This window comes from Oryctolagus cuniculus, chromosome 2 (assembly GCF_051225735.1).
Source record: "Oryctolagus cuniculus isolate XC-2025 breed Fujian yellow rabbit chromosome 2, ASM5122573v1, whole genome shotgun sequence".
NCBI lineage: Eukaryota > Metazoa > Chordata > Mammalia > Lagomorpha > Leporidae > Oryctolagus > Oryctolagus cuniculus.
The window spans coordinates 197,822,806-197,837,140 of NC_142868.1; the positions used below are offsets into that span (position 1 = coordinate 197,822,806).

General features: G+C 59.7%; 1 protein-coding gene across 2 annotated transcripts in view; it reads right to left on the bottom strand.

The window, feature by feature from the left end:
* The window catches only part of ASAP2 (ArfGAP with SH3 domain, ankyrin repeat and PH domain 2), a 168,571-nt gene that overhangs the window by 110,133 nt on the left and 44,103 nt on the right, over window positions 1-14,335 (bottom strand). For both annotated transcript variants that reach the window (XM_051833314.3, XM_051833312.3), the window contains exon 2: window positions 1,504-1,576. In XM_051833314.3, the coding sequence (XP_051689274.3) occupies window positions 1,504-1,576 (73 nt within the window). The remainder of the gene's footprint in view (window positions 1-1,503; window positions 1,577-14,335) is intronic.

Below are 14,335 nucleotides of genomic sequence, written 5' to 3' on the forward strand. Positions count from 1 at the left end.
ACAGCGCCTCCCCCGGTGCACCGCTGGGCACGGAGCTGGCCGTGGAGCCACACAGGCCCCTGCTCTGACAGCAGCGGTCACACAGCCACCGTGTGCACAAGAAGCGGATTACTTCCGACCAGATAATAACAAGCCCTTCTCTACGGCACATGTAACACCCCTCCTAGAGCCCAGGTGAACCTAGTAAGCACCGCTATTCGCCAGCACAGCAGAGCGTGCACTCCTCAGTGAGTTCGTGACTCCTGGAGCAGGCACAGCCGCACCGTGGGGGAGCAGGCGGGGCCGAGCTCTGCTTCCACAGGCGTCTTCCTTCTGACCCCAGGTCCCATCGGGATAAGGGGAAGGCTTGCTGTCCAGATCAGCGTTACATCTCAGAAGCACAAGGAACACAGCAAGCGCAGAAAACGGGAAACTCTCCCCATCGTTTTCTCCAGGGAACGACTACGGCCGAGGACCCGTTTGTACACATTTCAGCATCCTCTTGTCAGCCTCCCTCCTGGAATTCGGGGGAGGAACTGGAGGTGAACCTTGAGATCAATTCTGGGGGGATGGACGTTACCAGCATCGAGGCCCGGCCCGTACTTCTCACGGAGTCTGGCGTTGTGTAGCTTTGCAGGGCACAGCCGGTGAACTTCCCGCTTTTGCGGAATCTGCTCTCAGACATGGGGGAAGGCTCCGCCCTAACAGCACTGGGACCCGCAGGGGGCAGCCTGCCGCCCGTGCCCATGAACCTCCAGGCTGTTCCACAAGCCGCCCAAGGAGTCCCCTGCCCTGCTCCCATCACCACCTCCACCATCGGGGGGAGAGGGAGACAGGAGCTAGACGTGGAGGGGCCACGCCACTTCCGCGGAGGCTCTCCCGGGAGCTGCCGCCTCCTCCTCTGCCGTCCCTCAGCCCCCTTTCAGCCCCTCGGGGCTGCTCACGACGTCCCCCGCTCTGCAGCTTTCTTATTTCTCAGTACAAGACGCCTTCACAGCTCACAGCTATGCAAACACTAGGTGTGGACTTCAGCATGTTTTTCTGTACCAAAGTAAACTTAGCTTTGCAGCTTCTGTTTTCCCCAGCTGTCCCTCACACAGCCACTTAATGACTTGCAAGAATCCTCTCCTGTCTGCAGGGCCAGGGCAGGGGACACACCTGCCACGCACAGGCAGCCTGGCGTCTTGAAGCCAAATGCCACAGCGAGGCGTCCTGTGAGCCTACATTCTATGCTGACTCAGCCGACTACGCTTGTGTGCACTTCATGCGTTTTCTTCCCGAACAGGGAAAGGCGAGACGTAGAGGAGAGAGAACGGGGAGGAGCGGGAGTCGGCCAGCATCCTCAGCACCAGCAGGACAAGCCGCGCCCAGGAGAATAGGGCGTGCGACACAGGGGTGGAAAGAGGGTGCCAGGGCCTCCCGGCTCAGTCCCAGGGCTGGGGTCTGGTTCCCTGGCCCGTAGGGGTCACCGTCACGGCCTCAGGGCCCTGCACACAGAACCACCAGGGAAGGGCGCGTACTCACCCAGCCCAGAGATGTTTATCGCTTTCACAGACTTCTTCATCTTGTACAGAACCATCCGGTCCACGTCCAGAGCCTAAAATATAAAGAGCACGCTCATTAAAACGCTGGCCTTTGTCCTCAGGCCAGCACCACCAGGGAACGGCCCCTTGAGAGCCACTCTGCCAGGCCCTGCTGGGCTGTGGAAGGCCCCGGGGACCAGGCCTGGGCACGGCACAGCTCTCACTGGCTCTGACCAGGCCCTGAACAGCAGGGTGGTTGGCAGGGGTGGCGAAGCGGCTCCTCCCCACGGCCTCGTCCGTCCTAGGCACCAGCAAGGCCTGCCCCTGTGTCTGTGTCCCTCCCCTGGGGAGAGCAGGCTTGGTGAGGTGGTGACACACAGGGTGCCCTCCCTCTGGTGAGCACCGGGACCAGCAGGTCCCCAAAGGCAATCCCCTCTGGCGCCCTAGAGAGACCCTACAACTATGAACGTGCTGAGTAGCTATGGCAGAAGGCACGGTGCAATCCGCCTAAGCGAACGCCTTCCCCCCACACAGCCCCCATCCTCCCGCAACCCAGCAGTCACACGCCCACATGCAAGGCTGACGGATGAAGCAGACACATTTAGCCAGTGCCTGCAGAGCCCTGCTCTGCTCTGCTCCCACAGAGGTTCCTATGCCAGAAATCCAGACCCCGTGGGGTGAGCTAGGTGTGGGGACCTTGCAGAGGTGAGGCCTGGAGGGAGTTGGGCAGATACTGGGGGGGGGGGCGGGGGGAATGCCCTCAGAAGGGATGACCTCGTCCTCAGGGGACCCCTCCCTTCCTCCGGCTGCCGGGCTCCCCATGGGATGCGACCTAGTTGGGTCCTCCCCAGAGGCTGGACGGATGGGGCTGCCCGAGCTTGGACCTTCAGCTTCCAAAGCTGTGAGCTCAGCAACACCTCTTCTTTCCAAAGTACGCACACTGGGGTCCTCTGTCGGAATCACGGAGACCCGGGCAGTGCTGACGCCGGCCTCACAGCAGCACCCGGCACCGCGTGCCTGCCCAGTGCGGAGCCGGTGCTCCACGGTGTTCGCTGAGGACCAGACAAGCCTGGAGACATGATGGCGCCGCCCTCACAAACGCAGAGGCCCCATTGCTCGCCAACACCAAGGGCGAGGGGTGCTGGAGGCAAAGCGCTCTGGTGACAGGCACGTGACAACCAGCAGGCACGTGCACCACGCGCAGTCGCCGCCTCACAGACACTGGACAGCAGCAGTTACCGTGAGCCCTGATGGTAAAACACCCCGGTGGCCACCCCATGACACACAGCACCGCACCCGGACCCACGGGCTGCAGACTTGCACTTCCAGAACCACCTCTCAGAGCAGCATAGCGTCCCAGCTCCTACGGCCAACCCAGCGACGGCCGCTAGTGGACACTAGAAACACACGCAGCCGCGCCGACCACCTTAAACGGACCAACGGTCACAAGGCACTGGGCATTTGACAGTGGTCCCCACACAAAGGGAAACTGTAACTGTGCCGTCATAGGCGCCGGCACTGTGGTGCAGCAGTTGAGCCGCTGCCTGTGACACTGGATCCTATGTGAATACCGGTTCCAGTCCTGCCTGCTCCACTTCTGATCCAGCTCCCTGCTAATGCTCCTGGGAAAGCAGCGGAAGATGGCCAAGTACTTGGATCCCTGCCACACCTGTGGGAGACCTGGATGGCGTTCCAGGCCCAGCCCTGGGCATTGCAGCCACGTGGGGAGTGAACCAGCAGACAAAGATCTCTCTCCTCTCTCTCTTAACTCTGCCTTTCAAATAAATAAATAAATCTTTTTTTTTTTTTTTTTTGACAGGCAGAGTGGACAGTGAGAGAGAGAGACATAGAGGAAGGTGTTCCTTTGCCGTTGGTTCACCCTCCAATGGCCGCCGCGGCCGGTGCGCCGCGGCCGGCGCGCTGCGGCCGGCACACCGCGCTGATCCGATGGCAGGAGCCAGGAGCCAGGTGCTTTTCCTGGTCTCCCATGGGGTGCAGGGCCCAAGCACCTGGGCCATCCTCCACTGCACTCCCTGGCCACAGCAGAGAGCTGGCCTGGAAGAGGGGCAACCGGGACAGAATCCGGCGCCCCAACCGGGACTAGAACCCGGTGTGCTGGCACCGCTAGGCGGAGGATTAGCCTAGTGAGCCGCGGCGCCGGCCAATAAATAAATCTTTTTTTAAAAAGTGATACTATAAATTTGTCTAAATCATCTGCAGAGGGCATATGGGAATCCTACTTTCTGTCTGATTTGCTGTGAACCGAAAACCAAAATTGTCAATTTTTAAAAAACATCATCTCCTGTCGTGCCGCAGGAAGCGGAGAGAAGCACCAGCAGTGGCCACAGTGCAGCACGGGGTGGACCCGCCCATTCCCGGGTGGTCCTCACTAACCTGCTCCTGCCCTTCCTCTGGGGCAAAAAGAGGCGCCCAAAACGGCAAATAATCACCACAGACATCACCACGGAACCCAGGCCTCACCAAGCCTCACCACTTGTCCACCTGCGTCCACCAGCCAGCGACTGGCCACAACGCCACCGACTCCCAGGCCAGGAGCAGATGGGGCCTGTGCTCAGGGCTGGGACCTGGCGCAGGGACACGGCTGCATGTGGGGTGCACGGCTCTCACACAGACACAAGTCCCACGCGCGTGCCCGTGCCCTTCAGGGCGGTTGTCTTAGCTCCCGTCCCACGGTGAGCGTCCAGTCCTGCTCCGGCTCAGTCTGCACGTGGGTGGCACGGCGTCTGACCTCACCCAGGCAACCGAAGCCGCTCCTCGTTCTAACCCTCCCCAGACAGCCGGGGACGCCGATGCTGGCCTGGCCCCTTCTCATCCAACACTTCCGTGGGCAGAGTGCATAACACACACAGAGACAGACACGGCCGAGGCCGGGGGGCGCTCCCAGCCCCGGCACCGCAGTCACCACTCAACCTTCGCCAAGCTCCAAAACCCTCTGCGGTCCGCCCCCGCCTGCTTCCCCAGTCACCTCTTGGCTTCCGCCCCCGCCCCCCCTGGTCCCACACTGCAGAGCGGTCCTGAGGTCTCTCTCCACCCTGAAAGCCGTCCCAGACGCTTTCTCCTTCTGGAAGGACCACAGGCTCCCCCTCGGCCTCCCTGCAGTGCCCGGCCTTGTGCAGCCTCATCAGACAGAACTCAGCGAGCCCCAGTACTCGCCAGGTACTGAGCCAGGCATCGCGCAGGGCTGAGCAGACAGGACAACGCCCGCACCTCCACGGGGTCTGCGATCTAGCCAGACGGTCCCTACACGGAACACAGACCTGCCACGGCCGGAGCCACAAGGGCAGGACTCGGCACAGGCGCTGCCGTTCCCACCCGTCCAGCTCTGCCTCTGGACCCGCAGGGCCCCCACCCACAGCTACCGGTCACGAGTGCTAAGTGCCACACGTGGAAACAACGGATGCTTTGCACACATCCAGTTTTACACAACACTAATAGAAGAAATTTCACTGCTTTTGACTCTTCAGGGCTCTGGTCCAAGGTCAGGCACTGACGTCTCTCCACGCTATCCCCAGTGCCTACCAGGCACCCTGCCCTGGAACGGGGCCCCCACGCAGCACTGGGAATTCCCGGGAGGCTGGGAGGCAGCAGGGTTCAGATGCAGGCCACGGCGTTCCAACTGAGCCCAGAGCTGTCCTGGAAGGTGACTCTGGCCGCAGCGAGACAAACCCCTCAGGCGGGCAGGAAGTGAATTTGTGGAGAGGCTAACACCAAAGAAGAGGGCACCTGGTGGGGCCTGGAGGGAGTTGGGGCTCAACGCGGGGCAGCGGGGTTCTGGAAAAGTCAGCTCAGGAGATTTATTACTTCTCTCAATTGGGTTGTACCTGCTGGCCTCTGACATCACACGGATGACATCAGAGACCACAGAGCTCCAGTCCCAGGAGTTTGGCTCAATCACTCAAGACAGCGCTGACACCTGCAACAGAGCTGCACTGAGACAAACTTCCTGCCCTGACACATGCGGGACATGCCCCTGCCTTCTCCCTCCCTGCGCAAAAGTCTTGTAAAGTACGAAGCCATGGCAACCTCCTGCCTTCCTACCTAAAGGGAAACTGTTAGGGAAGGAGGGGATACACAGTCCCTGCTTCTTAAGGAGACGGGCAGGAAGGGGGGGCAGGCAGCAGAGGTGTCTGCAATTAACCTGCATGGCTATGGAGAGGCAATCCTGTTCCCTAAACGCACCTCCGTTTATGGTGCACATTTACAACCAAGATTACACTTGGCCAAGACGAGTCGGAATGAGGGCTCGGAAAAGCGCTGGGTCCACTGTCTCTGAAAGCGGAGAGCACAATGTGGGTGTCTCCAGAAACCAGAGGTGCCTGCCAGTTGGGCTGGGACTTCCAACACAGCAGGCGCTCACCTATCCCCTGCCCCCGCTTGCTCCAGCAGAACTGTGCGTAGCAACGTAGAAACAGCGGGGGCCGCACAATAGCTCAAGTCCGGCCAAGCTCATTAATTGTGGGGAGCCAGCCGGACGCTGACCTTTCGTTTGTAAAACAGATTTCAGAGAGTAAATTCATCATGCACACAAGAGGCAGGGAGAAGCCCCAAGCATTTCTAAGGAAAATAAACAACTGTTTCCAACCACTCGAAAAGCACCTTTCAGAGAGCGCAGCGGGTGAATTCCCAGCCACTCGTTCTTGTCTTCACATCAAGCAGCCCTTAAGGTCCATGCTGTTTCGTGCCGTGGCTTCCAGAACGGGGCTGGTGGCGAGCCGGCTGGGCCAGGTGCACTCAGTGGTGTGCTTGGGGGCAGGGGTCTTGGGGACAGGGAGCAGCGTGGGTGGAGGAGAGGGAAGAACAGCCACAGGCCGACCCCACACTACCGCCCACTCTGCACTGCTCACATCTGCACTGGCCAACGCAGTAGCCACAAGCTACAAACAATCAAAATGAATTAAAATGAGAAAAACCCTTTGACAGTCCATCACTCATGCCCTGCCACCTGCGAGGGCCCACAGCCCCTCCCACCTCCCTCCCTCTGCACGCCCAGGGCTGCCTGATAGCCAGGATCAGCCAGGAGACCCGTGACACCTCCCTCTGCTCAGGGATGGAGCCAGTTTGTCTCCGACGGTCCCCGTGGAAGCCTACGGGTGCCTCCTGGCTGCCATGGAGACTGTGACGACAGGCTGGACGGAGGGCACAAGTCCCCTGTCTGATGGAGGAGGCAGCCTGGCTCGGGTGGGCAAGTGATGGTGTGCAGGCCGAGGCCAGCCTGTCCTGTACAGCTGCAGGCTGAGGGTTTCCACGGGTGGACATTTCCAACTGCCGCAGTGACAGACGGGGTGCCGGGGAAAGCCGACTCTGAGCCCCACTTAAAAGAAACGTCCCCTTCCGAAGAACTCCACTCTTCCCCCCACGTGGCAGGGATCACACATTGCATCTCATTTGTAAAACGTGTGTGTAAATCTGTTTTCTCTCTCATAAAAACACCTGTACATTAGCCTTGGTTTTGTCTCTTGCCCTGCAAGGGCTGAAATATTTACCACGTGGCTCCTTACGGGAAGTGTCTGCCAACCTTGGCCCAGGATCCACAGGAAAACCTCTCCTGTAGTGTCAGCCAGGGCGTCCCCCTTGGCTCTGGCCAGCATCCAGAGCTCTCCGTTTCTGCCAGCAGGGTGGGAAGGGGCTGAGGTCCCTCTCAGCTCCCCCAGATGCTGCCCAGAGAAGGACTTGCAGAGCATGGGCCTCCCCCACGCACGCTCCACTCTGCTGCCCCACGTCACCTCCCTGCATCTCACTCACAGCCAGCCAGCCTGAGAGGAGATGACATTTCTGAAAGACAGGAGACAAAACAAAACACACTAGATGTTTTCCCCAAAGGCAACTTTGCCAAGAGTCGCACACACCCTGAGGTTGCGACTCGGACTCATCACGCCTCTGACTTTACCAAGAGCCAACAGCAGCATGATGATGGAGACAATGTTTCCAGAAGGCTTTCTGGGGCAGCGCAGACTCCCACGATGACCTGCAGGCCCGGCTGAAAGTCAGAGCAATAATGGACCCTCCTCCTTCCGGGAATACACAAGAGGCAGGCGCGGCCGGGAGAAGAGCAGGTGTCATCAAGAATTAGCATCACACACAACCCAGGCGCCAGCACAGCTGTGGAAGACACGTGTGCCAATGGCTGAGCCAGGAAGGGCGAGACTCCCCGTTACTCTCTACTAAAATCAAAGGCACAGACGCACCTGCCACAGGAGACAAGCAAGGTGTTACTGTATACGAACCTAAATGTCCCCGAGTGGGTCACTGACGTGTGTCCACGCAAGAGAGAGCTGTTGGGCAGCAGGAAGGAACTCACTCACCCCTCAGACCACCAACAGACCGGGCCAAAGACGACACGCAGTGCAGCACCAGACAAGGTCAGAACCACAGGCAAACCAGGGTGACTTGGGAGGCACAGACGGCTGGCAAAGCTACAGATGAGCCCCGCAGTCAGGACAGCAGGACCCCTGAGTTACCACGGGGAGGGGCGAGGCTCCAGGAGGCTGGTGGCGACGGGGGACCAGGGCACGGCGGCAGTGAGGCCAGCCTGCTCCCCCAATGGTCACTGTTTGAGGTACCGCAAATACCCACGTCTGAGCTACGCCAGCAAGAACGAGACCTGTTATAGACTAGAAGTGAAGGTCGAACTGGAGTTTGGGGGAAGAGCAAGCAATGGAAGTGAACTCTCGGGGGTCATTCATGGGACCAGCACTTCGGCTACACACAATAAATAAGCAAAAGGAACTCGGGGATCCCTGCGCCCCCTCTTTGCCCATCAGAGAGAAGCAGGCCCAGGCCAGCTCCTCTCCTCAGCCCAGCAGCTTCCTGGGGTCCTGCGAGGCACTTCCGGGCACTCTTCCTACACGGCTTAATCTAACCTTGCTAATACTTGCCCTCTGAGCTCCTAAGGTAGGTGGCCTTTGAAGCCAGTCACATGAACGGCAAACACTTCCTTCAGTTTTTTTCCCCAGATGTTGTTTTAGCATCTGGGATCTGTCCCCACCCTGGCCAGCGTGGGGGTGGTGGCACAGTGGGTATCCATCCTGTCACAGGAGGCCAGCCTCACTCACGGGGCTGACGCGAGTCCCCAGCCAGCACGCCAAGGGCCAGCCCATTACCCCTGAGCACAGCTCTAACAAAACGCCAGTGAAGTGGCTGCTGGGAAGGTGAGGCCGCACGGCCTTCCTCCCCTCTGCAGAAGTGCGGCTGGGGAGGGCGTGGGGGCGGTGCAGCAGTCACGTGGCTGTACCAGGTGCCTGGGTCACGTCCCGGCTCTTCCACTTCTGATTGCGGCGCCCAGCTCATGTGCGCCCTGGGAGACAGCAGTGATGGCTCAGGTACGTCGGTACCCGCCCACCCCGCTCACCTGGGAGACCCACATGCAGTTCTGGGTTCTGGGCTTTGGCCCAGTTCAGCTCTGATGTGCATCTGGAGAGTGAAGCAGAGAATGGGAAATCTTTCTCTCTCCCTGCCTTTCAAGATACAGGGAAAAAAAAGGAAGAAAATAAAGTTAAAAATTAAAAAGCTGGGGCCAGCGCTGTGGTGTAGTAGGTAAAGCTGCCGCCTGCAGTGCCGGCATCCCATATGGGCACTGGTTAGGGTCCCAGCTGTTCCACTTCCCATCCAGCTCTCTGCTATGGCCTGGGAAAGCAGTAGAAGATGGCCCAAGTGTTTGGGCCCCTGAACCCGTGTGGGAGACCCAGAAGAAGCTCCTGGCTCCTGGCTTTGGATTGGCACAGCTCTGGCCGATGCAGCCAACTAGGAAGTGAACCCGTGGATGGAAGACCTCTCTCTCTCTCTCTGCCTCTGCCTCTCCTTCTCTCTCTCTGTGTAACTCTTTCAGATAAATAAATAAATCTCTAAAAAAAATTAAAAAGCTCTTCCATCTTAGGAAGCAGAAAGTACAAGTGTATCTCCTAAACCAACTAAGTGCAGACAAAAATTGTGAAAGCAAGAAAAAATATAAATGAGAACAAGTATTACATTGTTCACACCAACTGTGCACAGACCTACAGACACAGGAAGAAGCCACCACAGCCCTCCCAGGGCAGCTGGAGTGTGCTGGTCTCTCTAATTTCAAACCCTCAATGAGCACTTTATGTTTGAAACTTTTCAATTAAGGAAAATACAAAGCAGTTCAACATGCTACACTTTCTCTGTTATCTGACCACCTCGCAGGTAGGGGCAATTTGTTTAATGCTGCCCACAAAAATATGTCAATGAAACAGATTTAACAACAACAAAGAGGACAGAAACACTCAAGGCTGCACATGTTCACAAATGGATACACAGCGAACACTCTGGAAGGCGGCACATGCAGCCACCCAGTGTTCACCTGAGGAGACAGGCAAGGCGACGGTGGTGGGACACTCGGCTCTCGGTCCTGTGTGACGTGTGCAGCACACGGGAAACCCTCAGGTGTGGCCGTGAGGAGAGAATTCTGTGGAGCAAGATGAGGGACGCGCGACCCAAGCTGCCAGCCGAACACTGCTGCCCTGAGCTCCCCTGACTCTGTCCACGGCGGCCATGGGACCAAGGACCCTCGAGGGGAGAAACGCTGGGAGGAGGGGAGGCCGCGGCAGGCAGCCCGTGGCAGGACTGGCATCGCCACGATGCGCACGTGGCACCTGCTTGGGCTCGGGGACTCACTTCCAAGAGGGAGCAAAGCGTCCCCTGCACAGCTCCCCAGGGGCTGCAACACATCTCCCTCCTGGCTGCACACTGTCTCAGCAGCACTTTTAAAAGGAGAAAAAACAGGGGCCGGCGCTGTGGCGCAGCGGGTTAACTCCCTGGCCTGAAGCACCGGCATCCCATATGGGCGCTGGTTCTAGCCCCGGCTGCTCCTCTTCCAATCCAGCTCTCTGCTGTGGCCTGGAAAAGCAGTAGACAATGGCCGAAGTCCTAGGACCCCTGCACTCGCATAGGAGACCCGGAAGAAGCTCCTGGCTTCGGATCAGCGCAGCTCAGGCCATTGTGGCAATTGGTGAGTGAACCATCGGACAGAAGACCTCTGTCTCTGCCTCTCCTCTCTCTGTGTAAATCTGACTTTCAAATAAATAAATAAATAAATCTTAAAAAAAAAGAGAGACCAGGAAAGAATCCCAAACGCCCAGGGAGATCACCAAGCCGACAACCAAATGCTTGGAACGGCGCTGACCGGCGTGGACACGTGGCCTGACGTCCAGGAGCGTGCGTGGCTCTGGGCGCTGCGCACACCTCACGTGAAAAGCCCAGGCCCAGAGGCACAGCCTTCCGCCGGGAATCCCGCTCTGCAGAGATGCTTCCGGGCCTGCTTGCTGTTTAGGGGGCAGAAAACCTGCAAGCTGTGGGGAAGGGGAAGCGCACTGGGCAAGACAGCCCCCGCCCCCCACGGCAGCACAGGCGGGCGGGCAGGCGGCCTGCCTCTGGGGAGAGCGGGGTGGGGCCCTGACATCTGCTCTCCTGACTCCTGCTGCCTCTGACAGGAGCACGGAGAGCAGCAGGAACCGGGCTCTGTCCAGAGAAGACTCGCAAGCAAGAGGAGGCAGCACGCCGGAAGGTTCTGGGCACGTTCCTGCAAAGCAGCCGCTGCAGAGAGAGGGAGCGGCCGCCCGGCCAGGCCTGGGCCCTGCTGTGCAGGAAGAGGCAGAGCCGAGGCTGGGAAGGTGACCTTCAGCTGGGAGTGAGGTCACACTTCCGCATCTTCCCGGTCCCAGAAGACAATGGACTCCTGGGGCAGACCGATTTCCCCAGGAAACGCCGCTCAAGCCTCATGAAATTGGCTGTAGCAAAACAAGCAGGGCAGAGGAGCCGTGAGACAGCGGGGAGTTCCTGCTGACCCCACGTGGACACAGGGAGGGCCGGGGCGGCGGAAGGCGCCTGGAGACCCTGTGCCAGGCTCGGCACCCTGGAAGCCGAGGGGCTGGAGACGCCTCCTGCTATCGAGTTTGATGTTCTTGTAACTGACCAGAGGATTTAACACAGCGAAAAAAAAAACCCTGGTTCCCATGGGAGGAGAGGCCAGAGGTCAAAAGTGGCCAGCTTTGGGATCACAGACCTGGCTCTGGACCAAGCTCTGAAAACGAGCGCACCTCGCTCACGCCAGCCTCTCGCTCCACAGATGGAACAAACGCACCTGCTCCGCAGGATGAGATCATCCAGGCAGACTGCGTCTGGCATACAGTCGGCACTCAATAACAGACAGCGCTCTTCCTCAGGGCCAGGGTCTCCACGATGCTGGACAAGGCGGCCTTGAGAACACAGCACCCCAGGGCTGCGCCAGCACCGGACAGCTGTTACTCAGGTCTTGTAACAGACCAAAGCCCTCTAAGAACAAACTACCTCACAGCTCCGGCTATCTTTCATTTCCTCCAGTAAGTCTCCTCCATCCGCATTTGCATTTTTCAAAGCTGTCTGAAAAACATGTTTCTCTGGCTGCCCATGGGGTGGCACAGGCAGGACCACATGGCAAGTGGCAGAGGGGGGCACTCAGGCCAACCTGGTGGGGTGGGGAAACGGGGGAGTCGCCTGTCGTCTCTGCTTCCATGCTGATGGACGGACGAGGGGAGGGTGAAACCCAGGCCTGACGCACAGGCGCCAGGGGGTGGCTGCCGGGTGCCTGCTGTGCCCCTCCTGATCCCAAAGACCCCATGGCTGAGGGAACCCCACTTGTGACACAAGGTCCCAGACAGGCCCATGATGGCCACAGTGTTAAAGTCAGGAGGCAGCCCTGACGGCCCTCAGAGCTCTCCAAGTGTCCCCAAGAGCACAGGCACACCCCAGATCACCAGGGTGACCCATAGGGGCTCCACATCTCGGTCTTCCCAAGAGCCGCAGGGTAGAGGGTGGGGGTCCCGACTGGCACCCACCCAGGATGCACAATCTTCCCTGAGCTTTCCGAGGGGAACGTGAAGTCACTGCTGTCTTCAGTCCTGCCTGGTCTCGCTCTTCCCCGTCTCAGTTCCTGTCTCCCATGCAGAAGAGCTGGCCCCATTCCCTGTGATGGAATGGGAAGCAGGCAGGACGGGGAGGGAGAAGAAAAGCAGGAAGGCGCTGGCCGGCTGTGTGCAGAGCCACAGACGAGGCTGAGCCGCCTTCTAAGGCGGTAGATGGCCCTGTGCCCTACGGCGCTTCCACCGCAAGTCCCAGCCTGGCCTCCGTCCCCAGCTGCCACCCCCGGCGCTCGCGGGGCAAGCGGAGCGAGGGGCCGTGCCAGAGCCGCCAGGCGTCCTCCCTGGCCCAGGCCTGCGTGAGAGCCGCGGTGACAGCGCTTGTCCCCAGCTCTGCAGACACAGGCAGGAGCACTCACTCCCACGTCTCGACGCGTCCCCAAGCACGGGCAGCAGTCTCCAGGGGACGTGGGAGCTGCTGGGACGCCCTGGCACTTGGATGGAACAGGACTTGGCTCCCCAAGCTCGTGCAGAAGTCTGAACCCCAAAGGCTTGTGTTAACAAGTCAATGGGTTAACACTGATGGGTGACAGGCTGGGGCCGGGGCTCAACCCAATCTGGCAGCTAGAGGGAGGGCCTCTGGGAAGCGACTGGATCGGGCCAGGATGCTGGGAGACCCCACGTGGGCTAGTGGTGGCTGTGAAAGACAGGGCACAGAGGGCGGAAGAGCTGTGCCCGCGGCCCTGCTTCCCGCTCCCTCTCCACCCCACCACCTCAAGCCCCCACCCCACGCCAGCTCAAGGGGCCACCTGGCCTTTCGCTGTGAACCCCCAAACGAGGAGGCAATGAAAAGGTATGAAAAGTAACGAACGCTGACTGACACAGAAAGCATCCAATGACAGCGAAGCCCCGCCCCGCCCCCTCCCTCCCCAGCAATCAGCCCACCTGACAGTGATCTCCATGGCTTCCTGGGTGGGGTCCCTCAGCCACACGGTCTCCAGGGCAGGGGTGAGGAGGGGATGGGTGGACACCTGGCAGCGCATCATTCTGCTCCATTCAACCCCAGAACTGCAGGGACCCTCATGGGGCAGGTTCAGTGTGAGCCCCGGCCCAGGCGTGCCCGCCCCCTTTACACGATGCATCTGAACAAAGGTCCTGGGCTGAAACACAGACACCAGGCCGGACCCCGCTGCCTCGAACCCGGAGGAGCCCACACGTGGTGCCGCGTAGGGGCAGGAGGCCTGACAGGCACGAGGAACAGGTGGGGACAGACGGGGGCCACCCAGAGGTGCAGTCTGGCTGAAAATCACTGTGCCCTCGGCAGCATCAGCCATCTGGAACATGGAAGTAAGGATGTGCAGAGGGGCTGGGGCACAGAACAGAGGTGCGGGCAAGGCAGGGGTTGCCAGGGGCTGCAGAGCAGAGACCCCAGCCTGCAGAACCTGCAGAGGAGAGACCCCAGGCTGCGGGACCTGCAGAGGAGAGACCCCAGGCTGTGGGACCTGCAGAGGAGAGACCCCAGACTGCAGGACCTGCAGAGGAGAGACCCCAGCCTGCAGGACCTGCAGAGGAGAGACCCCAGGCTGCGGGACCTGCAGAGGAGAGACCCCAGCTTGCGGGACCTGCAGAGGAGAGACCCCAGACTGCGGGAACCTGCAGAGGAGACACAGACCCCAGCCAGGGCCAGGGGTCACAGGGAAGCAGCAGAAACCTGGGCTCAGAAAAAGTTTCCCAATTCTCCAAGGCCACAGAGGTAAAGACAATCCAAGATGCCACCTGTGTATTCTCATTTTTCAGCTCCAAAACCACACCCTCCAGTCCCCGAGCTGACCACACTCTGCCACACACTACATCCTCAGGGTGCTCACCCTCCTGTCCCCGAGCCGACCACACTCTGCCACGGGCTACGTCCTCAGGGTGCTCAGAGAGACAATCAGCCAAGAGAATAACGGTGCATCGACC